The sequence below is a fragment of the Equus quagga genome, chromosome 10 (assembly GCF_021613505.1).
Source record: "Equus quagga isolate Etosha38 chromosome 10, UCLA_HA_Equagga_1.0, whole genome shotgun sequence".
Classification (NCBI taxonomy): Eukaryota; Metazoa; Chordata; class Mammalia; order Perissodactyla; family Equidae; genus Equus; species Equus quagga.
In genome coordinates, this window is record NC_060276.1 from 24,352,020 (window position 1) to 24,378,114 (window position 26,095).

The window sequence follows — 26,095 nt, forward strand, 5'->3', positions numbered from 1 at the left end:
AACCTATCTTGTGTTCACCTTTCTTTCTAAAGGAAGGCACTGCGCGTGACCTGCCTACATTTAGAAAAGCAATCCAAGTGTGGTTTGGGTTGGCCATGCTTCCTTGTGATTCTACTTGTCTTCCCTTGTTGCTTTTCCTGAGCAACCTCCTTTGCTTATCTCCTCTGTAGTTGTTGTCCCAAGTGGGAACTAAGATTGTTGCTACTTGCTAATAAAGCACTTTGATCTCGTTTATATGAAAGGTGTTAAGTGTGTGAAGACGGGATCTCCTGATTTTCAGACAACTATTTTGTCTAATGCTAAAGTTCAGGAAACACATGTTCAAGACACATTTAAAAAATTACAAAGTAATGAAGGTTCCAAGATTTATACTGCTGACTAGCTCCTGAAATCAGCAGTCAACACCTAAAGGTACCAAAAAGAAAGAAGGTGTGACTTTCACTTCTTTGCAAATGCTCTTGGGAAAAGAAGAATAAAAAGAAATCAGAGCACAAATCTTCAAAAAGCTGTTCCATTGGTTATTTGTGATATTCTGAAACTCAGATGTTCTGAGATGCTTAATAATTGTAATCTGTAATACCTGTAGCTATCTACAGCTTATCTCAGAGTGAATACGTATCTTCTAATATTTTATCTATCTTACTACTCAATTAGGATCAAAATTCAAAAGGCTCAAATCCTTATTACCTACCTCTTAGCCACACTATCATCTCGCAGTGTCTCTATCTGGTTCTATCATCTAAATTTGCCCCGAGAGAGGGCAGAGTAAATGCAAGTTTGAAGAGAAAGAAGGAATGACATGTTGTAGCTCAGCTCCACCACACACCTGCACAGAGAAAGTACTCAGCAGTTGGTAAATGTCTACAGGTAACGATGTCCTATGGATAGCACCATCTTGGTAGGTGAACACTTTCTTTTCATTTGTAGCCACATTTTTTGCATCTTAAGAAAGATCTGCGGTACAGCTCAAAAAGTCGAAAGACCTTTAGAGTCCAGGTGAAAAAACCTCCTCCACTCTACAGCTTACTAGCCGTGTTAACTTGAGCGATTCTTTTTAATATCTCTGAATCTGGAATCCGTTTCATCATTTTTAAAACAGGGCTAATAGTTGTACCTACTCAGGGTTATATTAATATTAGATGAAATAACATAAGGAAAGTGCCCTGCATAGCACCTGACTCATAGTCAATGCTTAATAAATATTTTATTTGTACAAATATATATATATTTGTATATAACATATATATTTAATAAATATCAGGGCACATAATAGAATATAATTTGAAAGATCTAGTTCAAAATGCAGTCATTTTACTGGGTTATTTTACTGTTATGGCATCTTCGTGAGGTGACTAAGGATATCACAGGGAAGAGCTGTTGTTCTCACTTTCCATGAGGAACAAATGAGGCCAAGAGTAATTCTCTTTCTTAGGAAAAGTCAAAACGGTGATTACTAGCAAGCCAGAGCTAGACCTAGTGTGGATAGAGCTGGGCCACACTTTTTCCTCCGTGGAGGGAAGAGTAATCCACAGCCAGGCTACAACCAACAAGACAGACTTTCCCTATATTTAATGACTATCCATTATTTGAAAAGCAGATTCACAGAGAAGTGACAGGAAAGGTTAATGAGGTTAATAAAACCCCATAAGGCTGATTACAAAGATAAACCATTTGAGTCATGGATAGAACAGGCAGAAAACAAACCAAAATAATAATCATAAGTTGAGACTATTCAAGAGTTGCAAGGGCTTACAGGACAAATATTTCAGGATTCAAATTCTGGACAAAAATAATCATGTGTCTAAATGAAGCAGACTGGCACTTAGGCAGTCCTGAAAATGTGACTGTGTCGTCAGTTTTCTTATTGCTTCAAAACACTTGATCTTTTTCCCATTACTTTGGGGATCTCAGGCATCCAAAGCAAGCCTACTTTTGACAAGCAATTACCAGGGCAGATGGGAAAATGGCCACCCTACCTCAGGGTGAGTGCCCCCATTTTGTTTTACTTGAAACATCACTAGCCATGAGGAAAATAATTCTGCTTAAAAAGCTATCTGCATTTTCAATAGCACCACCTTTCCCAAAGTCCTAGAATGTTGATGGGTAATGCTCCCAGATGCTATTAATGTTACCCATTTGGTAGGTATTATTTATTTGGGGTAGTGACCAACTGAGTAGGATTAAATCGGCCTGCTCTATTTAAGTAAAAACTAATGAGATTTTATTGGGTTTGCATATGAACATTCACTGCATTCGCATTTTCAGAACATGAAAACAGGTTTATGCTATAACATTAAATGTTTTCATGGTGCTGTGCCAGCTTAGATAACATATATCAAAAAACCAGCATGTGTTGTGTGGAAAACCCCCAAAATATCTGAATATTAGAACCCTCAAATGTATTTAAATTATGAAATACCAGATCATAATTACATGGTAATATATAAAAGAATAATGGGGTTAGTGTTCATAAATTAGGCATTTGAGGAGGACTGTTCATTCATTCTTCCCAATCACAGGGGTACTATTTAATTCCCTGAAGTAGTCAATTATCAAACAAAACTCCCAGGATGAGAAAGTCATAATGCACAATCCAGAATGCTGGCTTCTTAATAAATGAACTGTAAGGCATCTGGCACGCAGCAACCTCAAAGTAGTCTCCAAAACCTTTGAAGCAGTGCCATGAGGGTAGGTCGCAAGTATCTTACAACTTCATATAAAAATATTTGATTTGAAATTCGATGAAGCTTTCTTGAGCACGGGCTGTATACACCAGACACTGGGAAGGACGCAGAGAGGAAAATCACACAGTTCTTGCCCTGGAGTGACTAATAGGAAAGACGGACCTATAATTCTCATCCAAGACAGGCTATGACAATTGCCATAACGTGGATATGAGCACTGTCTAATGAGAATAATAGGAGTGGGGAAGAAAGTGACACTTATTTGGGACAGATAAATCATGTTAAAACATGTTTTTCCATTTTATAATCTCTGGATTTGAAGGGGCCCTACCGTTCATCTTGTAGGCCAACCACCACTCTGTCATGACAGTTTCAATATAACTCCCCAAACTACAGTTTTGCAAACCCTTTTCCAGAGGTTTATATGGAAGAGTTAAAAATTCATGCCTCACATTTCATAATGGTAAGATTCTCAACCACTTGGTAGCTTGCCTGCCTTTACATGGTTTATGCCCCCTGCCTCCCTTCTCAGGAGTTCATACACCATAATTGGCTGAGTATGTGCTAGTCTTGCTTTCCCTAAAGCAGTGGTTCTCAAAGTTCAGTCTTTAGACCAGCAGCATCAGCACCACTGGTGAACTTGTTAGAAATGCAAATTCTTGGGCCTTACTCCAGACCTGTGAATAAGAAACTCTGGGAGTGGGCCCAGCAGTCTGTGTTTTAACAAGCCCTCCAGGGGATTCTGATGCATGATCAAGTTTGAGAACCTCTGGTCTATATGAGAGGAGTACCAAAGAGGACTGAGGAAATTCCACAGTCCCAAAATTACACTGTAAAGAGAAGGTCCTTTATTCACTGAGTGATGGCAGTGGATAAGAGGACACCATAAACCCTTTATCCCAGCCACTCAGATGTATTTGCATTCCAATAGGGCCTCCAGAAGCAGCAGCGCTTTAGCCCAAATGACACAATCTACAACTATAGAATTTTACGGTATAATAGGTCCATGGAGATGTCAGGAGAACCATCGAACCACACCTCATATGCAGCAGGTTTCTGTCCCTTAGAGACTGGAACCAACTGACAATGACTTATAGAGGAATTTACAGGGCAGGATTCCAATACTAGTGAGCGGAGGATTCACAAAGCCTCTCCCTTCTCAGTCCTTCTCAATGCTCTCTCTTGACTAGAGCTGTCAGCTGTGGAAAGGATTTCATCTGTTCTTAGGGAGAAAACAACCTAAGCTGCCCACCTGCGGCTGGATCCCCTGCTGGCCAGGTCCTTGATTTTGAATGTTACCCTTCAAAGGTTGCTTATGCTCCTGTTAGCAACAAAAGCAAATAGTTATAACTTCCCTAGCTCTGAGCCTCATTTTCCTTACGAAAGATTTTAATCAGAAACACAATGCAGTAAATTACATCTTCTTTCAGCAATTTAGTTTTCAGCCTTGTTTTTCAAACCAACTTTTTGTGCTTGAGGTTAATGTTTTGCCTGAGGTGTTGAATGAATATTGAAAATTTGACACCGAAGACAAAACACAATAAATAAGGGAAGAGGAGAATGGAACCAAGAGTCTATTGAAGGCTAGGGATAATTTGACTGTGCCATGAAAACAGCAAATACAGAATGAATTAGACCTTTTGCATCAGAACTGTCTAACAAGCAGCTTGTTAGTTAAATAAGGCCCTTGGTAAAGTATATTCTGACTTGCATTTCCCAAGATGCCCTGTTCTTCAGACCAAGCTCCAAACACCTGGAAGATTCAGCATTTAGTTAAAGGGAGAAGCAATTCCTTCGGGCTTGCTGCTTTAGCATAGTGACAGCAGATAGACAGCTTGGCAGCAACCTGTATTCTCCAGAGAAGAGGAAAAGAGACGCTTGTGAGGGGTGTTCTTCCCTATACATGTTTTTAAAGTCACATTGGACATGTCCATCTAAGTTCAGGTTCTCTTGCTCTAACCCACAACAGCGGAGAGAGGCTCTTGTTTTTAAAGATTGAAGAAAGCAAAGCATCGCATCCATGTCTGTGAATCAAAGATGGAGAGCCCCAGGCAAAGATGGAAAGCATGCAGTACCTGCCATTGAGAGTACACGAACATACACACACACACAACCAACACAAAAGATAGTCACACTGGGCACATACTGCTGTACACATGTGCAGGACCCGCTTCATGACAGTCCAGACAGTAGCTTCTAATGTCAAGTTTGAAAGGTTCAGAAGAGTTCTGTATATTATTTAATTGAAAAAGTTTCAGAAAATGACAGGTCCTTGAAGGATTAGGACTCAGATTGATGGTAGTTTTGATGTGGCAAAAATGTAAGAGTTCATGATATTTCCCCAAAACAGGCCAAAGACAGGCCAACCCTGACTGCCTTATTTAGATGGTGATTTGAAGAAGCTGGAGACTCTCTGGGAGAGGAAACAGGGAGGCACCACAATGAGAATGACGAAAAGCACAGAAAGTAGGATTGTGGTACTACCAGAGACAGACCCCACCATACACACCGCACGGCTTCAACAAGGATCTCACCTAGGAAAAAGATGAATTATACAGGCTGCCTTGGATGTGAGAAGCATAATCAAAATAGATTATATAAATTGGGGAGAAACTCCATTCTAGTGGCCGTGTGAATCAGAAAAAATAAAGCAGATACGAATCTACCATCCACAATTAGGAAGAAAATTGTGTTTAGAAGCTGGGAGTGCACAAAATGGCAGTTGAGCGGAACGAAGTAGCTCAGTCACCATACTTGCCAAGAATATATATGAAGTCTCCCTAAGGGCCATCTGGAGCTGGAGTCGCCTAAGGAAGCGAGTAGATTCAAGAGCTAAAAGAAATGGAGAGTTTGCCAGAGAAGATTTTTCCCTAGGTTTCTGCGGGCAGTGCCAATCAAGATTACTGCAAATTAAAGAAAAATACTTTAATACTATCCCAAAATTTAGACAACTTACACTGACGCAGGATGACTGATGTTGGTCAAAGATTATAGTAAGTACTAGTAATCCAGGAATAAGAGGAGCTAGGAGTTATTCTTGTGAAAAATGGATGACATGGAGTGTGTAAATAATGGGAGCAAATGCAGCAAGATACAGGGAATCTTAGAACATTTAAAGTCTAATACATTACAAAGAGAGTTCAATGCTGATAAATGTAGAATAATAAGTTTTATGGGGCTTTATCATATGCTGTAAGTTGGTGTGGATCATAAAATACGAGGAATAAAAAAAGCAGGGAGTTGAAAGACAAGTCTGCACATTATTTATGAATGATGAAGAGTGAAATGAATGAGAAGAAGAACAGGTAGACAATGTCTTGAATAATGATGACTTTGATGAGTCGTTATCACCCAAATCTGTGTGCTTCATAAAATATGAGGAATATTAAAGAGCAGAAGAGTCAAAAGACAAGTCTACTCAGAATGAGATACAGAATGAAGGAAGAGAGGAATGCAAGAGAAATGCATAGAATAATGATGACTTTTATGAGACTTTCACTCACCAGCCTGGATCCTTCATAAATATAAGCTGTATAGAAAATAAAAGAGAAGAGACAGGTCTGTGTCTGTCATAAAATATGAGCAAATAATGCCAACTAGGCCTGACAAAATAAAAACAAAAATAATTGAGCCTAGTACAGCTGTGAGAAGACACAATGTCTAGATTAATGTGAACAAATAAAATGAGTGAGTGTAGAATTGTCTTGCCAATAGGGAATCAGCAACCACCCAGGTAGGCAGTATTGTTGCAAAGGCCACCTTGTTAACTGGTAGAGCCTTGGCAAGTTCCAAATCACCGCCCACCACACCCCCAAAAAAGCCATCAGCACTTAGGGCTCAGGAAGCAATATTTAGCGGATTTTTAAATGATTCAACCTCGCTAACACAGTCTTCTCAGCCCCTCTGGCTCCAATCCCTATATAGTTTGCAGGAGGTTTTCCCAACTTGTTTCTACTTAATCTATACCCAGCTTGTCAAGTTTTGCTTTGTAAAGACCTTCAAAAGTTTACCGTGTGAAACTAGAGACATCATTTTATTTCGTTTCTTGTTACATTGGACTTAGAACCTGGGACCAGATCTGTCAGGATTAGTTCAAAATTCAGAATTCAGTGACTTTCAAATACGTGTCTTCTCTATTAAAACAAATGGAATTTTAAAATCTCCCCAAAAGAGACTGAGGGAATCAGACAAGGCAAAGCAAGTGCCAGTATGTCATTTGCATGCCACTCAGAACCGTGATTTACAGAATTCATGAAATGTGCAGTTCATTGGAAAGAAGAAAGCCACTGATCTATATCAGAACTAGAAATGTTGGTCTGAGAGCTCTATATACAAAGACACTAATAGCAACAATTATACTCGCTTACCTTTATGTAATACTTAAAGGCTTGTAGTTTGTGTTGGGGACAGGCCTTAGGTAATGCAAGATAAATCCTACTGGCATAATTTATATTCAGTTCCTCTGATTGCAATAGAGTTTAGTAGTGGAGCTTATTAGCTATAACATATAAAGCAAACTTGGGCTGGTAACTATCTTTTGCTTTTTCAGAGATTTTTCTTTTCTCTCTCAAATGATCTTTGTGGCCAAGAACCTTTAGATATGTTGCCTTGACTTACTGATTCTGTTCCAAGAATGTATAATGCCAGAGTGGAATTATTATGGTTACTTTGTAAAGTTGTGTTTGCCCAAATAACGTGGACCTATTTAATCCAACATTGAGCTTCCTTGGATACCCTGCATCTCACTTGGTGAAAAAAACAACATTGCTGCTCTAGGAAAAATCATTGACCTTGCCCAACCTTCCTCAACCCTACCAGCTTCAACCATAAAATGTGCATTCTAGCGCTCAGGGATGCCAAGATTAGGATTGGACTCTGGCGAAAAACTCTTCCCACCCGCACTCTACTACCTGCCCCACTCCCACCCCACTGCCCCCAATAACAGCAGACCAGTGAAAAATCTTTGCTTGAGATTGGCCCCTGGGCACTCTTCTACACTGCCAAGCTCCTGAAATTTGTTACAACTTGTTGGCGAGGCTGGAGCTGAAAGTATACACCTTTTAATGGACTATGCCCCAGGGAGAGAGTCCCGTTTAGGGGCTAGTTTAATGGAATCCCATTCTTTGGCAAGGATGACACTCCTTTGTTTCAAAGGAAAATCTACTGAGATATTTTATTTCAATTAGGCAAGAGAAAGAGGATACTATAGTCAGGGATCATATCTCTTTTGAAGACTTTAACTCTTTAAAATTAACCCAACTAAGTCTACTTTTTTATTGTTTTCCCAGAAAAAGCAATTTGGCAATATGTATCAAAAGCCTTAAAAATGTTCATACCTATGTATGTAAAAGAATACAGTATGCTCACAACAAAATGATATTGCTGATTCCCTCTGGGAAGAAAACCCGGAACTGGGAGAGAGGTAGTCAGCAGGGACTTTAGTCATATCTACAATATATTTATGTATTAACTAATGTAATTGATTTTAATAAGCGAAAAATATCCTTCTACAACTAGGACTATGTCTCAAGGAAATAATAAGAAATCCAATGCAGAAAAAATTAAGAAACAACTAAATGTCTTAAAATAAAGAATTGATTAAACAAGTTAAGGAATACTGTTTAAGGCTATATTATATAATAATAAAATGATATATTAAGGAATTTCTAATTACATTGGACAATGTGAATAATATTCTGTTAACTTAAAAATATCAGGATACAGAACTATGCTAAGTATAATCCCAGTTTTGATGGGTAAAAAAGACAAACATATCCACCCCAAAATGTCAGTAGTTACTACTGGCTGGTGAAATTATTGTTTTCTTTATTATACTTGGCTGTGTTTTCCAAAGTTTCTCCATCTTGGCTTCTAGAATCTAGTTTCAGCATGCTTTTATATTTGCCTTTGATCTTTGTTGCAGGCGTGCTTGTGTGATTCGAGGCCAAGTGGTGGCCGTAGATGGAACCCCTCTGGTAGGGGTGAATGTTAGTTTCCTGCATCACAGTGATTATGGGTTTACCATCAGCCGACAAGATGGAAGGTATGTCAGTATTGCTTCTGATTATTATGAGGGCCAAATACTGACTTCTAGTCATGTGTCAAACCAGGACTTGGATGATACATTGTTTGTAAGCCCATCTTTCTTCTAGCTATATCTAGAAAAGTCATTGGTGATATTTATCTCCTCTATTCCCCATCTAAATCAAACCAAATTTCTCTTCTAACCCTCCGCTATTACTCTCAAGTCTTCTCGAAACCTTGGCCATGTGGTAAGTTTTCTAGCCTTCATCTAATTCCTTTCGTAAATCCATCTTCAAAATTCGGTGAGATTGCGTAGGTAATAAAGAGAGAGCCGTGGAACACTTAGGCTGTTCTTCCATGATAGCCTCAAAATATTTCAGAAATGAAGGTGTCGAAAAGGTTTTTTCCAAAGGTAGAGAATTCACCTACATTAACACTCTTTGTCAATGTGTCCTCCCTAGACTGCCTACTTTACCAGTGGCTGCAGCTCATTGACAGGCAAGGCCAGCATAACCATTGCCCTGTAGTGTCTGTATAGCCATAGTGTGTTAACCTTAAGCACCGACTACCAGGCTGCTTTCTAAGGGCTTCTCACGGTTCTCTGAGACCTGGGAAGCAAGACTACTAAGTAAAATCTTTTCATCCTGGAAAAGGATTTGCTCATAGAAATATTTTTGTTGCTGTCATTTAGGAAGACATTTGTTCAGAATATTTGAGTCAATAGGCCCAGGTGTCCAGCTTAAATGTACCTATTTATCACTCTCAGGAACATTGTAATAATAGCCTTGAGGAGCCCTAGTCTCCAGGTGGCTACCCTTAAAATGTCCTACTCATAACATGCTGCTTCCATACTTACACAAAGAGACCTGTTGGCTTGGTGCTTTATCACAGTGTGAGAGACTATCTCATTTCAAGAACCTACAATCAAACCTTATTAGTCCTACCACTTCAGAATTGTTAACCGTTCAACTTGAGCTATGCTGAATTTATTTTTTCAACTGCCTGCCTAAAAAATGCTTATAAAAATTAGTTAAAGAAGATAACAAGGAAGAATTTTAACCAACTTATGGAAACAAACTGTTTTTAAGACTTTGGTAAATCATATGAATGATTTGTATGTAAATGATATTGCTAATTATTAACTAGCTGCCTGTTCATTATAACAAACTCAACAGAACTACTCTGGGTGCAGGTATACACACACACACACACACACACACACATTGCTTGTATATATAAGAAGTAAAAACTACATTTCCATTCAAATATTCCATAATCAGAGCTCTCTACTAATTGAAATGGATCTTTCTCTCAATTAAATCGAATGATGGAATTTTGGTAGTTCACTCACCAGTAACTGGTACACAAAACTAGCCTCTCCCTCACCAGCGTGTTCAACCATGAGCCAGAAATTGAGAAATGAATTGTTTCTTTAAATAGAATATATCCTCAGGGACATTTGACTTCTCATGGAGAATTGATGGGCCCTCAGTTTTTTTCTAGCTTGTGTATAAAGCTTTTGGTGAATTATTTGATATTCACAAAAGAACCTAAAAGAAACTTGATATCTAAAAAGTCTAAAAATTTCTGTTTTCAGGTTACAGAAAACATTAAAAGGGGACAATTTTTGTTGTTATTTTTGTTTTTAGTTTTAAGTAAAATGCCAAGACCCTCCTCTGCTGAGCTCACTGTGAGAACTAGGTTTGTATAGATGACAGATGCTAGCCAGAGGCCCCTTTGGCAATAACTCTCCCCTCAGGCTCCACGAAAGGTATAAGCATTCAAAAGATGTGCCCTAAGTGCCAACCAAACTGTCCCACTGTCATCTCTTAGACATAAAGTGACAATGTGATGAGAATGTCCATTTCTGTGTTTCTGCTTGTTGCTACCTCAGATTAAATATATTTCAAAAGTAGGATATCAAAAGGAAACTACACCTGAGGGCAAAAATATTATAGAATGGCTGAGATTAGCGTTTACATACCTGGTAGACAGAAGATGATATGCAAGAAGCTCTAAGGCCCTCTGTCTCCGAATCTCAATCCCACCAGTCTGTCGCCCACCCCTGTAGTTCCCATCAATGGTGTCACTGTTTTGGATTAAGCTATTGACTCTCTCAAAGTCCCTGTTAAATGCAAATATGTTATGTGGGTCCATCCATTTGCACAAGTTAATTGACAACTTTCCCTAGAGAACCAGGAAAAGTCTAGGTCAGGGGACCAAAATGATGTATAAGAAGCAGAGGAAGGATGGGAGTGGAAGACGGGATCCTCTAAAAGTAAGAAGAAATTAAATACGCAGATTGGGAGAGACCAGAGTAGCAGAAAAGACAAAAAGGCATTTCTAAGGGAAAACTAATATATCTGAGTATTTGCTGTATGCCAGACGTTTTCATAAATACCATTCTGTTTCCTCCTCACAACTTTATGAGATAAGTATTATTATTATCACCCTCCTCATTTGGCAGATGAGAAAACTTATTCAAATGAACACAGCTAATAAAGGTAGAACCCAAAATTTGAACCCAAGTAATATGGCTCTTATCTTCTATGATTTACCACCTTCAATTTAGATATATAACATGTGCTCAGTAAAGTGTTAAAAGAGAATTATTAATAAATAGTTCAGCTGGTCGTAAGCAAAACAGGTGAAGAATTGATCTTCTTAGAAGATTCTTGAGAACCATTAAAGGTCTCAAGAACTTTGTTAGGAAGACTTCGGAAGATGAAGAAAGGATTCCCTCTGATTCCCCTCAAGGTAAGAGTTTGTTCATTTCTAGATACCGTAAGGCAGACATAACATTTGCATAGGTTTCAATAGTCTTCCACCTGTGGATAGGACTGGTCTGACCTATTATGGATTGACTACAGTGTCCAAACAAATGTGCCCTCTCCCTGGGGTCTTTTATACTCACTATCATATGACTTTATAACCTGTTCTTAATGACCCATGCCAATGGAGATCATTTGTGGTGGGGGAAATCCCAAAGGATTAATCACTCAGACAGCATTCTATTTGGCATTGGAATGGTTTAGATGGATTTTTGGCTACAGAGCCACCTCCCTGGCAATTAATGAGTCAACCACATAGTGTTTACTGTATATAACAGCTAGGTGGGAAGAGGAGAAATGTGTCAGTCAGGGTTCTCCAGAGAAACAGAACCAGTGTGTGTGTATACCTTACATGTATGCATAGAGACAGACAGACAGACAGACAGACAGAGACAGAGAGTGAAGCAGAGGGAGAGAAGGAGACTTCAAGGAATTGCTTTATGTGATGTGGGGATTTGCAAGTCCAAAAACCATGGGGTAGGCTGACAGACTGGAATCTCTTGGAAAGGAGTTGTTTCCATCTCTGCAGCCTTGAGACGAACTTCAGTTTTACTCTTAAGTTCTTTCAACTAATTGGATTAGATTCTTCCACATTATCATGGGTAATCTTTTTTACTTAAAGTCAACTAATTGTAGATATTAACCATGACTACAAAATACCTCCTCAGCAGCGCCTAGATTAGTGTTTGACTGAATAACTGGGTACTATAGCCTAGCCAAGTTGACAAATAAAACTAACCATCACAGGAAGCCTAAGGGAAGTTCCAAGGAGAATTTAAAAATCAGTATCTGCTTATGGAGATAATCAAATGCTGGCCTAGAGTTCATTTGAACTCTAAGAGAAAACGTCTGTAAATTTAACAGGGCGATGGACTGGATTTGAGAAGAAAGCTAACATTTATTGAGTCCCTACTATGTGCTTCACCCTTGAGTCTTTATTTCATTTACTCACTTACAATAGTAGCTAAGTGATAGATCATATTAGCCCAATTTTACTAATGAGGAAGCTGAAGCTCGTGGAAGTTAAATAACTAGCCCAGAGACTCAAAGTTAACGTGGCAGACCTGGGATTCAAACCCAGGTGTGGATGAAGCAAAAACCACATTCTTTCTACAAAGCAAGAATCCTGCCCTATCTGCTTAATCCTTCTAGAAGTAGAGAATAATTCCCAGGTTCTTGTTTGGATCGTTTATTTTATTTTTGTGTTTGCATTTGTTTTTGTTTTTGAATAAATAAGTACTTCAATTTTAAGGAGTCAAGAGCTGAGGTTTCGGTGAAGCAAATAAACTTGCCCAAGGACACAGAGTTAAATCAACATAGAATGTGAACTAGAGGAAAGGTCTCCTGACAAGTAATGTAGGATTTTCCCCACTATGCTTGCCTTAAACTGTTCCTGTATTATGAATTCAGCCTATCTGTCTTAAACCGTAAGCCGTTTGGGTTTTCTTTTTTTAGTTCAAACCTAGGTTATTTTCTAGAGCATTTCTTCAAATCCTCTTTTTGGAAACTGCCTTAATATTACAGCTACTTGACTGAAAGAGCAACAATAAAAAATACAGTATTAGCCATCCTCTGTTACTGTCCATTTATCTTTATCTGGATGATTTCAGCAACAAGACACGATTGATAATACAATAATAATATAATAAATGTCATGTGAAGGGAGTGGTGATATAATTAAGTCTGATTCTCTATCAGGGCGTCTTATCATTGAAAAAGTGTTTTACAGAAAGATCTTTTTTAATGCAGGGAATGCTTACGTCTCTCTCCTGTGGATTAAGCTTTGAATATTAAGGAGCATCATATTGCCCTTTATCCATTTGCAAGATATAATGATAATAATTTATCATTATCTTACTTTTATATAGTATTTTATACTTCTTGAATGCTTTCAAGTACATTATCTCAAAGACATCATTATACTTAGAAGTAATGTAGAACCATCTAGTACAGAATGGACTGAAATCTGAGTCTGTTATGCTCCAGTGTAAGGGTCATGTCAGAAACCACATCAAGTGATGGACAGAGTTGGCTTCCAGGAGAGGTAGGCTTGCTTTGTCAAAGATATGAAAGGAGCTGTCGGCAGAGATGGACAGGGTCCATCACAGGCTGTCTTTCAAAAGGAAACCAAGAGACATTCTAGAGGGAACCAGAAATCCTAAATCTCAGGTTCAAGTAGAATCAGGAGCCAAAGGAGGTAGCCAGATGTGGGGGGTTCAGGCACAGTATTGTTCAAGCAAATTTCACTGAACTATTTTCCTCTGCTGGTATCTTTCTCCAAATGCCATCTCAAAAACACCATCAGATTTCTGACACTATGTTTGTGACCATGAACAAGATATTTAACCTTTTGGCTCCTTACTTTTCTTGAGTTACATTATAGGAATTTTTTTGAGGATGAATAATGCATTATATTAAAGATGCTACTGAATGTTAAATGGTCATCTTGTTATCTCTAGCATGAGGGAGAACAGTGATGTCAGATTTGGCTTTACAGAAATACATACTGTCATTTTGTTTAAGATAGTATTAAAATTGGTTTACAAATTCTGGGTGACTATCAACCGGCAATATGAAATATTTTCTTATAAGTTTACTGGATAGTGAAAATAAGTCACCCATGGAATGAATATTTAGCTAGAGGAAACTTATAAAATAGAGAATACGAATGGATACAGTTGACTCCCGAATGAGGGAAAGGGCAGTAAATTACCTATTTTTTATCTTTAATTGTTTTTGGTTGTTTATTTGGTTGAAACTATCTTATATTTTTCTTTCTCAGCTTTGACCTCGTAGCCATCGGCGGTATCTCTGTCATCTTAATCTTTGACCGATCACCTTTCCTATCTGAGAAAAGGACACTCTGGTTGCCTTGGAATCAATTTATTGTGGTGGAGAAGGTAACCATGCAGAGAGTTGTATCAGACCCACCATCCTGCGATATCTCCAACTTTATCAGCCCAAACCCTATTGTGCTTCCTTCACCACTCACATCATTTGGAGGGTCCTGTCCAGAGAGGGGAACTATTGTCCCTGAGCTGCAGGTAGGTACATTGGCCTTTGAATGCATAAAATCATCATATCCTGGGGTGGTCAACAACGTATAATGGCTAGATTCCTTTTTCTAGTAGTACTGCCAGCCCTATAATGTGCTGCCCTTCATTTGTCAAGAGAAATCTTCAAATATAGTCTCTCTGGCACACATTTGCAAGGTGATTGGCCAGGGCTGTCGGGCACTATCTGTGGCCATGAGACAAAGCCAGATGAAGTAGCTGTCATGAGAATTAAACCCCAAACCTTGACCTAATGAACACTCTGCTCTAAAGAACAAAGCTAGCTGGCTAAATAGTGATAACAGTATAATCAATGAGGTGGGACCATTTGTTGTTCTGAAATTAAAGCTTCTTAAGAAATCTAATTTTCTTCCATTGTCTAGTTTGCATCTATTGTCATTGTTCTTAGAAGTCATGACAACTCCTCTTGGTTAGCTGTGTTTAGTAAAGGGAGTTTTCAAGCCTATGGGTTTTGCTTAAAGCTTTGCTTTTGAGCGTTCAAGTCTTATAGTCGGAGGAAGACATATTTTTGAACCTTAATATTTTCAGATCCCTGAGAATTTTTCTTTATTGAGCACTTGATATTTTCATTTAAATATTAAGCCATTCAAACATCCATAGTACAATTCTCTTACCACATTATAGAAACGTTTTAATGATAGTTAAATGTGAAAGCCACCAAAATGGACTCATAGATGTACAAATCCATAACTCAAGAAGTATACTCAAGAAGAGGTAAGGGCCAGCCCCAGTGGCCTAGTAGTTGAGTTCAGCATGCTCTGCTTCAGTGGCCTGGGTCCGGTTCCCAGGCATGGACCTACACTGCTCAGTTAGCAACCATGCTGTGCTGGCAGCCCACATACTGAAAAACAGAGGAAGACTGGCATGGATGTTAGCTCGGGACGAACCTTCCTCAGCAAAAAAAAAATGAAGAACAGGTAAATAGACATTCCAAGACTGAATTGTTTTTTCTTCTATCACAGCATCCTCACCAACTATTAGCAGTGCCCAGAGGGTACCACTTATGAAAGGCTCACAAAAAAAATAGTGCTCTGCAGGAAAAGGAGTTTGATGAGTTGCCATTTCTGTCTTTTCCATTGTTTTTCCTTAGAAACGAAGAAAAAACAAGACAGTATTTGAGTACATTTGCCTAGTACACCAATCCCTTCACAGATGTCATTAGGAAGTATGGCTCTCTTTCAACACGAAAGTTTTCAAACTGATCTAGGATTGCATGTTTCCGTAGAGAAATTAAATTCTAAGGTTGTAAATGTCGTGCTATCCTTCACCATTGTACTTCTGCCGTTATCTAGAAACACAGGGCCTATGTGCAGCTTTGGTATCAAATAGCTAATGTAGAGTGAGAAAAAGTGGGCAAAAAATAGACAAAAGGGATCCCTGCCCTCAGAAAGAGAAGAATGACAATGTGAAATGCCAGATGTTTGACAGTCAGTTCTACTATGTGTACTAGTTTGGAAAAGGAAGAAAAGACGTTTTGAGCTAGAAATGAATGAAGGCTCAAAAATATCCACACTATCCATGTCACCTTAAATGTATTGAACAGGATGGACTCTTTCTTCAGCTGTATTTTGAAAGTTGAAGTTGAAAGGCACAGAACACAAGATTTAGTTTAAGTGACCACTTTTGGTTGTTTAACTCCATCTGCACTGATAAACAAATACATAATAGCAATTAATTAAAGAAGCCAAGTAGTATTTTCACTCTGGGACAAACGTTTAGTATAGAATTTGCAGAGGAGTTAATGGGAGTTATTTGCTTCTCAGCCACAAGTGCCAACTTGGAAAAACTTGCTCGCAGCTATTGGGTATATCCAGGCACAGAGAAATATGTAAGCAAAATTTGATTAAAAATTTGGCCCTTGGTGTCATTCCAAACCTCCAAAGAAGACAAGTTTGATGGCATCAGTAAAGATTAATTCTAGAAAATCCATAATCTCTGTCATAAAATATCACTTGCTGGGCCTGCTTCCGGAGTCCTTCCTCTTAGAAAACCTAGCCTGAATGAGGATTACAGCAATGGTTTTGTGATATATGACAATACACAAAACAAGATTTTGTGTATGTATATATAAGAAAAAGATTCCTTAAAGAGCCCATAGCGCTGAAATGCTTGACATTCAGCAGTGTGATCTTTTCCAACTTCTAGTAAGCAATTTTTGAAACACTGCTGAAAAACTGAAGTTGTTCTTTTCACAGTCTTTCCTGGCAGGGAAAAAAGGAGAGCAGTCCTCAGGGCTGGCTGGATGTCTTGTCCCTCTGCAGATTCGGTACAAAATTTGAAACCTATGGTCACGCAGCCTCACAAAGATTCTAGAACAATTGACTTGCCATCTATAGATCCCTTTAAGCTCTCTCCTTTGGTGTGTTTCTAAGACAACAAAGCATGCAGTATCCTCATCTACCTGTAACCATTGGTAAGAGCCAATTTGGCTTTTTTTCTTTCAGGTTGTACAGGAGGAGATCCCCATTCCTTCCAGCTTTGTGAGGCTAAGTTACCTGAGCAGCCGCACCCCCGGGTATAAAACCCTGCTACGGATCCTTCTGACACATTCGACCATTCCCATGGGGATGATAAAAGTACACCTCACAGTAGCTGTGGAAGGGCGACTCACACAGAAGTGGTTTCCTGCTGCAGTTAATCTCGTCTACACATTTGCTTGGAACAAGACCGACATCTACGGACAGAAGGTTTGGGGCCTGGCAGAGGCTTTGGGTATGTTGAAACAATTCTATGTAAACAGCAGTATTCTGTTCACAAAACAGAAAGTACTAGCTGCATATTAATTTGTATTTGGAATAATTAGGGATTTTCTTCTATTTAAAGGATTACGGCATTTTTAAACATTCCCTTTGGGCCTGTTTAGATTTCCCTTTTGACACATTTTTGCTTCAGAATGATTTTAGTTCCCCTTTCACGGTGACTGCATGCCAGTGGAATCGTGCACTATCTGACTTGTAACTGTCTCCAGAGCTGAATATTGCCTTCTAACTGTGACCTTTGGTGTGGCGTTCTTTGGGCCATGTTTTTGGATTTGACATTTAGGCTGTCATTTCCACTTAGAAGCTACAAAATTTTAACTTATAAGGATCTGCACTTATTATCTTTTATGTCTAAGATGGTTAAACTCCATTAACTTGTTACTTTGGTAGGTTAAATAACAAAATCACCCTGCCTCCCTAGTCCTTTTGATTTTCTGTTATCTCAAGGCTTAAAACCTAGAATCTTATAGATAGCAGGGACCTTAAGAGGTCCTTCGGGCCTATAGTTTTCAGATATTTAATTCTTTCAGACAAATGACATTTTTAGAAAATGAGATGGAGACAGCTTTGCCAACTTTTTATTTTGCCAAGTAAGAATATTTTAAAAAGGAAAAAAAAACCCTACAATCTACTATTGCCTGCCACTACCATAATTTCATAAAGGAGGGGTACTGTAACACTAAAAAAAGGAATAGTCTGTCTTGAGAAATAACAGTAAGCAGTCTAATACTGACACACAGACACACACAGACACACACACATACACACACACCCCACTGTCTCTTTCTCTCACTCTGTAGGAAACAGCGAAAACTTCCTAAGGGACCTGACACAGGTCTGTGGAACCGCAGCTGGCAGCCATTGATTCTTGTCCCTTCAGGCAGTACCTCATGGAAACCACCCTTGGACAGATGCGAAAACTATTTTTAAAGTTCTCTAGAGGAGATGTTTTCATATCGTCCCTTGGAAGTGTCTATCATGATACCACTTCCATATAACTGACCTATATTTCTTAGACTACAGTGTATCAATTTCTTCTCTTTCTTTCCAGAGGAAAATATATAGAGCGGGGAAAAAAAAGACTGGGTGACTTCTTTTCCAAGGAGACATTCATATATTTAAATAATTAATTCATCTCTGTTGAACTTTATTAGAATACAAGAAACATACAGCAGTTCAGATTTCCTCAATTAGTGGGGAATTATTGTAAAGACACATGGGAAAGTAAGAAAGAACAAGAAAAGGCATCGGCAGCCTCACAAGGAAGCCTCACCAAACTGCAGCCTTGCCCAAGATACCTCATAGTTCTAAAAAGCCAGCATCGGCTCTGTCAACTTAGCCATGGCTCTAGTTGCCCCCTCTGCAGCAAGAGTCCACTGCTTCCCACAATGGTGACTCCGCCATATTGATGACTAAGCTCATCACTTCTCCTGCCATACTAACTACCCTCCTTTACTCTCAGCTCTTCAAACCCCACAGCCTGGTGATTTGCTCTGTATCTTGCATTCAGATTCCTCATAAAGAGAATATCAGATTGTGTCAGCCAGTCACCATACAGTAGAGAACACTCCTATAAGGCAGAGCTTTACCGTTAGACTGACTACCACCGAGGTTGCTGGTCAGCCTGTGGAGTCCTGCTCAATCCTTATTCCAGTGAGTGTAGTGGTTGAGAGAACAACTGTGGAGTCAGACTCCCTCCTAGGGTTCAGATCATCCCCTCTCTATTTACTAGCTGTGCAACATCAGGTAAATTACTTAATCTCCAAATCCCACAGTTTCTCCGTCTATAAAATGGGTGTCATAAAGAGAAGGTTACTCCTAGGTTATTATGATATGAGGATTAAATGATGTGAGTAATGTAAAGTGCTTCACTCATGGTAAGCACTCAACAAATGTTGGCTATTGGTATTGTTTTTTTTCAATTTTGCTGTCAACAGTGTATTGGGATCACAAGGTATAAAGCATGGAGCCCATGCGGGTGTTCATTGCCTCAGCTTCTCTAAGAAGGGAGCTGTGGGTATAATATAACAGATAGGCCCTCTATGTTAGTTATTCTCCATTTGCCCTCCCTGCCCGCCCTGCCCCACACACAATCTCTTCCCTGTCCTTCTCTGTGCTCTGAGAGCCTGGCTTCTGGGCTGCATTGCCTGGACTCCTTTGCTATCTGGCTTCCCTTTTGATTTGGTCAATGGGTGGCACTATCCAGAGTCTGCAGGGTGGAGTGAAAAAGAGGTCAGGATGTTTATCCCTCTCCCTGCTTCACTGCAGTCCTGGCGGTGACTACATTAGAAGGTGGCCGCTTCTGTCAAGTAGCCCCCCCAAATCCCCAAATCTCTCTCTGGCCTTCTGTATCATCCTTCCCTCGCCTTGCCCCTGCAAGCCAGGAAGGCTTCCCAGTGTTGCCAGTCCCTGGGTGGGTCATCATCCTTGTCAATTCCCTTAACCCTGCTCATGCCTCTGTAAATAGCTCCTTCATTCAGTTCTCTGCAGTGAACACTTGTGAGTGTGACATCTGAGTCCGGCTGGGGCCCTGATTGATGCGTGTTCAAAGCCTCGTATTCTCTTCTCTAGGATATTATCCTAGAGCCTTTGCTTCACTAGAATAATCTAAAATTCCTTTAACAGTTCTCCATAAGACTTTGTTTTCCAATTATTTGTGACCCTCCTTAGAACCCCTGCCAAACTGTTAGTTTTTTGTTTTGGGAGTTTTTTTTTTACTTTTTTCTTAAGTCGTGACACTTAATAATTTACCCAATATTCTGATGAAGAACTGACCAGGACGGTATCTTGTAGTCATTTCTTGCTAAGGTTCACATAAATGCAATTCAATCTTACTTTTTTTTTTAAATAACAGCTTTATTGAGATATAATTCACATGCCATAAAGTTCACCCACTTAAAGTATGTAATTCAGTGGGTTTTAGTACTTTTACAGGGTTATACAACCATCGCCAACATCTAATTCCAGAACATTTTCATCATCACCCCACAAAGTAACCCCGCTAACAGTCGCTCTTCACTCCTCCTCCCTTCCAGGCCCTGGCAACCACCAATCTACTTTCTATCTCCATGGATTTACCTATTCCGAATATTTTAAACAAATAGAGGCATACGATATGTGGTCTTTTGTATCTGGCTTCTTTCACACGGCATAGTGTTTCCAAAGTTCATTCATGTCATAGCGTGTATCAGTACTTCGTTCCTTTTTATGACTGAATAATATTGTATTGTGTGAATACACGACATTTTGTTTGTCCATTCATCAACCAGTGGATGTTTGAGTTGTTTCCACCTTTTGGCTATTGTGGATAGTGCTGCTATGAACACTTGTATTCAAGTATTTCTTTGGATATCTGTTTTCAGTTCTTTCAGGAATATACCTGGAAGTGGAATTGTTGGGTCATATGGTAATTCTGTTTGACTTGTGGAGGAAACACCAAACTGTTCTCCACAGTGGCTGTACCATTTTATCAACCTCACTTTATGTCTAAATATGTTATATCTCTTCCTTTTAAATACCTCTAGTGCTAAAGATTCTAAAATTGTCTCCTTGTGGTTAAGCACTCTTAATGACTTAGCTTCTAATATGTCCGTGGATGATTGAATAAACAACTCAAACATGAAGAAAAGCAAAGACTTTCTAGTATACACCCCCGTGATGAAGCCTGCACTCCTATAGTTTTCCTGTGGGTGTTGGTTTACTTCCTATTTCTACGATTATGTTCCTGGTTGAAACTTCCTCAAACATTCTGACTATAATATGGCCTTAATTAAAATGCTAAAATATGTGTTGTTGGTTCCTTTTTAAAGCTAATAACAGTAATAAAAGCAAGAAACAATTGACCCTCTCAGAAATATCCAAAGAGAGAAGAAAAATGTTCCTCGTGGTGTTTTATGTGCACTTAAGGGACAGATTTTTGTAGGGTAGCAAAAGAAAACTGGCAAGGATCCCAAGGAAAAGAGCCAAAATAATTTTAAGTGTGGTACCTAAGATGGAATATGGATTACTCTCCTTGTAGGAAATGTCCCTGATATCTTAATCATGGTTAAAGGGATTTTATTTGCTACCTAGTCCCCATTACCATCTCCATGGAGAGTCAGAGAACTTTCTTGACAGTGGTAAAGCATTAGAACAGGTGGTAGAATAACTTGGAGAATCTACTTCTCTGAAGATGGATTGTGAGCACCTTCAGTATACAACGGGCAATAAATTGTTCAGGTGATGAATGAATGGGAACAAAGGGATGTTACCATTGAGCTCATACCTTAATAGATACAAATGAATCTAAACAAACAAAGAAGAAAGCATTTAGTTGTACTCCTAGCCATATTTTATAATCACTTAACGGATGTGAGACGAAAGAGACTAAATTTTGCACCAGATATTAACAATGGTGCTATATGTGACACTTCTCAGGTTTGCTTCAGATTCAGAAAGCTTAGTGTAGCCTTTTGGTAGGCAGAAGAATAGCCACCACCCACTTCAAAGATGTTCATCCCTGGAACTTGTGAACATATTCTGTTACATGGCAAAAGATAAGTAAGGTTACAAATAGCTGACCTTGAGATGGGATGATTATCCTGGATTATCTGGGTGGGCCCAATGTCATCGCGAGATTCCTTAAAAGTGGAAGAGAGAGGCAGAAGGGAAGGTCAGAGTTAGAGGAAAATATAACTATCAAAGAAAGGCACAGCAAGATGCGACATTGCTGGCTTTGAAGATGGGGGAAGAGAGCCAGGAAGCAAAGAATGTGGGCCTCTAGAAGCTGGAAAAGTCAGGGAAATGGATTTTCCCTTAGAGTCTCTGGCCTGCTGCCACCTTGATTTTAGTTCAATGAGACCCATTTCAGACTTCTGACCTCCTTAACTGTAAGATGATAAATCTGTCTTGTTTGAAGCCTTTAAGTTTGTGGTAATTTGTTACAACAGCAATAGGAAGCAAACCTTGACCAGTGTTCATACAGTCTGAGTTATTGCAAGGATTTTGGTTAAAACTATGGCTGGAAAGGTCTCCCACTCTTCTTCCTCCCCATGCCACTTAAATACGAACCTCTGCCCCCCCCATTTCTGGGTGATAGAGAAAGAGGAGGTCAGAGTTAAACAGGCTGAGATTGAAGTGATGGCGAATATCTAAGTTGAGATGTGGGATTCTTGTTTCCCACATAGCTCAGCTGTGGGGAACTGGTGTGATCTCTAAGGGCTAGAGTGTTGCCAAAGAAGAATAGATTGTTGAGAGACAACCAAAATGAGAAAAAGGGTGCTTGAGATCCTAGGATATCCCACCATTTTTCACCATTTTTTTGTAATGAAACAGACTTTGCAACTGGAGGTGTAATACCAAAGTGAATAAATTACCAGCAGAGGTTGTGTAAACTACTTCCTTGGAGAAGTATCAATGGCAACTGATAAGATTGATCAATCCAAGTACAATATTGATCAAGTGGAAGAAGAGTAAAACCACCTGCAGGGTTGCAGTACAAAAACCACAATCACTAGTTCATCTGACTTAAGGATTTTGTTGTCTGATACACAGACAAGACTCCCCTGCTGAAAACTCCATGTGAGCATTTGAAATAATTTGGCCTTAAGACTTTATTCTCTGGCACTAAATAAGGTGTGATGTCTGGAAATCATTGTATATTATTTAGTTTCTTTCCCAACTCTGCTGCTTGCAAAATAATGCAAAAAAAAATCATTATTGTTAAGTTCACGATGTTGTTAAAATTCTAGAGATGGCTTATTTAATTTGACAAACTGGCTTGTTCAGGGGCTCTGATCTGCATCCATTATATGAATTTTGTCAAAGTAATTCCCTATGTCCGCCTGTGTCCGCATACATTATCAATATGTAATGATGCATTCTGCCTGGTCTTCATTTTAATTAAATTAAATTGCAGCGGTTTGAAGTCCTGGAAGTTCAGGAAATCAGCCATCTGCCTTTAGTAGCACTGCTATAAACAATTCTATTTTTCTTCAAGGTTATTGGCAACAACAATTGCATAATTATTTAGTACAGTAGTTTGGCAAGAAAGAGTGGTGTTTCAGGGAGAACTAGACTTCCTAAAGGTTCACGACGCATAGGAGTCTGTGTAAATTGTGTTAGAGGGAAACAGGAGAACATTAATAGTAATAGGTGCTAAGCTACGGTTGCTTTGTGCACACAAAACATCCCCGAGAACGATGCTTTAGTGTTCATAAATTTCCCTTCAGTAAAACCTAAGCAGGCTGGGCAGCCACCAAAATAGCATCCACTGAATATTTTAATAATAAATGGGTAGTGCTTTACAATTTGCAAGGTACTTTCACATACTTCATCTCATTTTAACCCTTCTAACTTTCCTGCCTGGCAGGCATGGCACGATTAATATGATCTTCATTTTACAGAGGGGGAAACTGAGGTTCAGAAAGAGCAAGTGACTTGCCTAAAGTCCTGTCCAGAGCTAGGATTCCCACTCCGGTCTCCCAGTCCTGAGTTCTATATGCCTTTCACCACTGACTCTCTTCACTAAAGTAACCAACCCACCTTACCGAGTACACAATTCAACGCCCCAGTGGCTTTCTGTCAAAGAAGCTGGCAGAGATAATAATCTTTCATCATTTCTCTCCACTCATGAATTCATAATCGTTAACTGAGAGCACGGCTGTTTTATCCATTCAGCTTTATAGGCACAGCACCAAGGATATGAGTTTTTCAAGGATCTACAAAAATGTTTGCAACATGAAAAATAAATTTATTAGCACCAAAAGAACCTCAGAAAATCAACATTAATAAGTGCTTAAACAAATATCTGCAAAATGGAGCATTATGTCAGCTGCAACTCAATTTTCAGACTTACATCTGAAATATGTTTAATGTTAGATATGGGTTGTGGGTTGTATCCATTTTAATATGTCTGATAAGATGTAAGATGGGACCTCCAAAAGTAAGAGTGCCTGGAGCTTACCGGGGTTTTTAAATGACCCTGAGTGATAGTCTGGTAAGCAAGCAGTGTGTGCCCACTTCGAACTGCTGGTCACACCCATTAGTAGATTATGAAATCCATTTGATGAGTCACACAGTATTTTCTTTAACGGAATAAAAGTGAACCTAATAGAATAGAATACAAATTTTCAGAATGTAAAGCTATTAAGAGAGTATTGTTTTGGAAAACTCTGTTTCAATTATATGTGTGTGTACGTGTATCTATCTCCCCATGGGTCACAATTAAATGACTTTCAGGCATAAGAATTTGACAGTCTTTGGTAAGATGATATAGTCAAGAGACAGAAGCATTAAATGATTTACCAAACCATACAACTTATTTTCTAAATCAGCATTTAGGACTGTTCTTGCCTCCCAGTCTCCTCTACCAATCCATCTCAGAGCATTATGAAGATATCTCTTCAAGATTGGGTGACCATACAATTTATCATTCAAACCAAGATACTCATGAGAGTAAAAGGGAATGCTGTTAATAATAACATAACTGGATACTGTTTTTGGCCAACCGAGATACACGATCCTTCTACTTCAAGACTATCTCTAGCTTCCAATCCTTATCTCTTAAATTCAGGGCAAATAAAAGGTTATTTATTTAGCACTTCTGAATTTTGAATTTTTCCCTGAAGAGTTGTGATCTAGCATAGTGGAAAAAAGCACTTTGCTAAAAAATCACTGGGTTTGAGCTCTGCTTCTGCCATTTACTAGCCTTTTTTAGCCATTTACTAGATGACCTTGGACTAGTCACTGCACCTCTCTGCGTCTATCATCTTATCTATCAAATGGGAGTATATATATCTTCCTCGTGAGTTTTTGTGAGTCTTCAAATTAGATAATATACACAAAATTGTATTTAACTTTTACGTGTTATGCAAATGTAAGGTGATATAATTTTAAGGAGGCTATGGATAAAAGTTCCAGAAGGTAGGTAACCCTTCAGAGTATGGCCTCTCTCACATGACAGATTATCCTGGCCTGGGTAATATCTGCTGTATCCGCACCGCTTAGCAGGTCACTTGCCTGCCACACAGAGCAGCCCAGGGAAGGTTTGCTGAGTCATTAAACAGCAGCACCTTTCTTTCCATTACAATATTGCATCCCTTTTACTCATCACATTGTTTCAAAGGATAACAAGTCCATTTTCAAGGTGAATCTATTTTCTAAAATCTCCCCAAAGAAAAATGCCTAAATACTGCTAGAGGATATTAGTCTTGTTTTGTTTTGTACTGGATCGGGGAGAAGGGGAAGGGGTTGTTCTGCATTAGTTTTTGATTCACTAGAGAGAAACTGACTCTCTAGCCATCCTGACCTTCTTTAAATCCCCCGAGACACCAAGCCTCAAAACCCTACACAGATGCTGCTGTCTCTGCCCAGACTGCTCTTCCCTAGACTTCAGGAGATAAACCCCTTCTGCATCAAGAGGCTTTTCCTTGCCTCCCCATTCCAACTTAAATTCCCTTGTTACAATCTCTCGTAATAACTCCACATTTTTCCATCATAACATTTATTACAATTTGTGTGTGTGTGTGTGTGTGTGTTATTTGTTTTGTATTTGGTTCTCTGACTTGAAGGTGAGCTCCACTGGGCAGAGGGGTGCTATCTTGTTCTATCTTGTTCATCCTCACATCCCCAGCACCTGACAATGGCAGGTCCCCATTAAATATGGCATATTTGTTGAATGACTGAACGAACAAATGAATAAGGACAGGGGCTAAGGTTGACCTGCCCAGGGAGAGGAGGGTAGT

General features: G+C 39.1%; 1 protein-coding gene across 1 annotated transcript in view; it reads left to right on the forward strand.

The window, feature by feature from the left end:
* The window catches only part of TENM1 (teneurin transmembrane protein 1), a 526,446-nt gene that overhangs the window by 373,805 nt on the left and 126,546 nt on the right, over positions 1–26,095 (forward strand). The window contains exons 16-18 of the mRNA XM_046672513.1: positions 8,608–8,727; positions 14,322–14,583; positions 17,058–17,325. Coding sequence (XP_046528469.1) covers positions 8,608–8,727; positions 14,322–14,583; positions 17,058–17,325 — 650 coding nt within the window. The remainder of the gene's footprint in view (positions 1–8,607; positions 8,728–14,321; positions 14,584–17,057; positions 17,326–26,095) is intronic.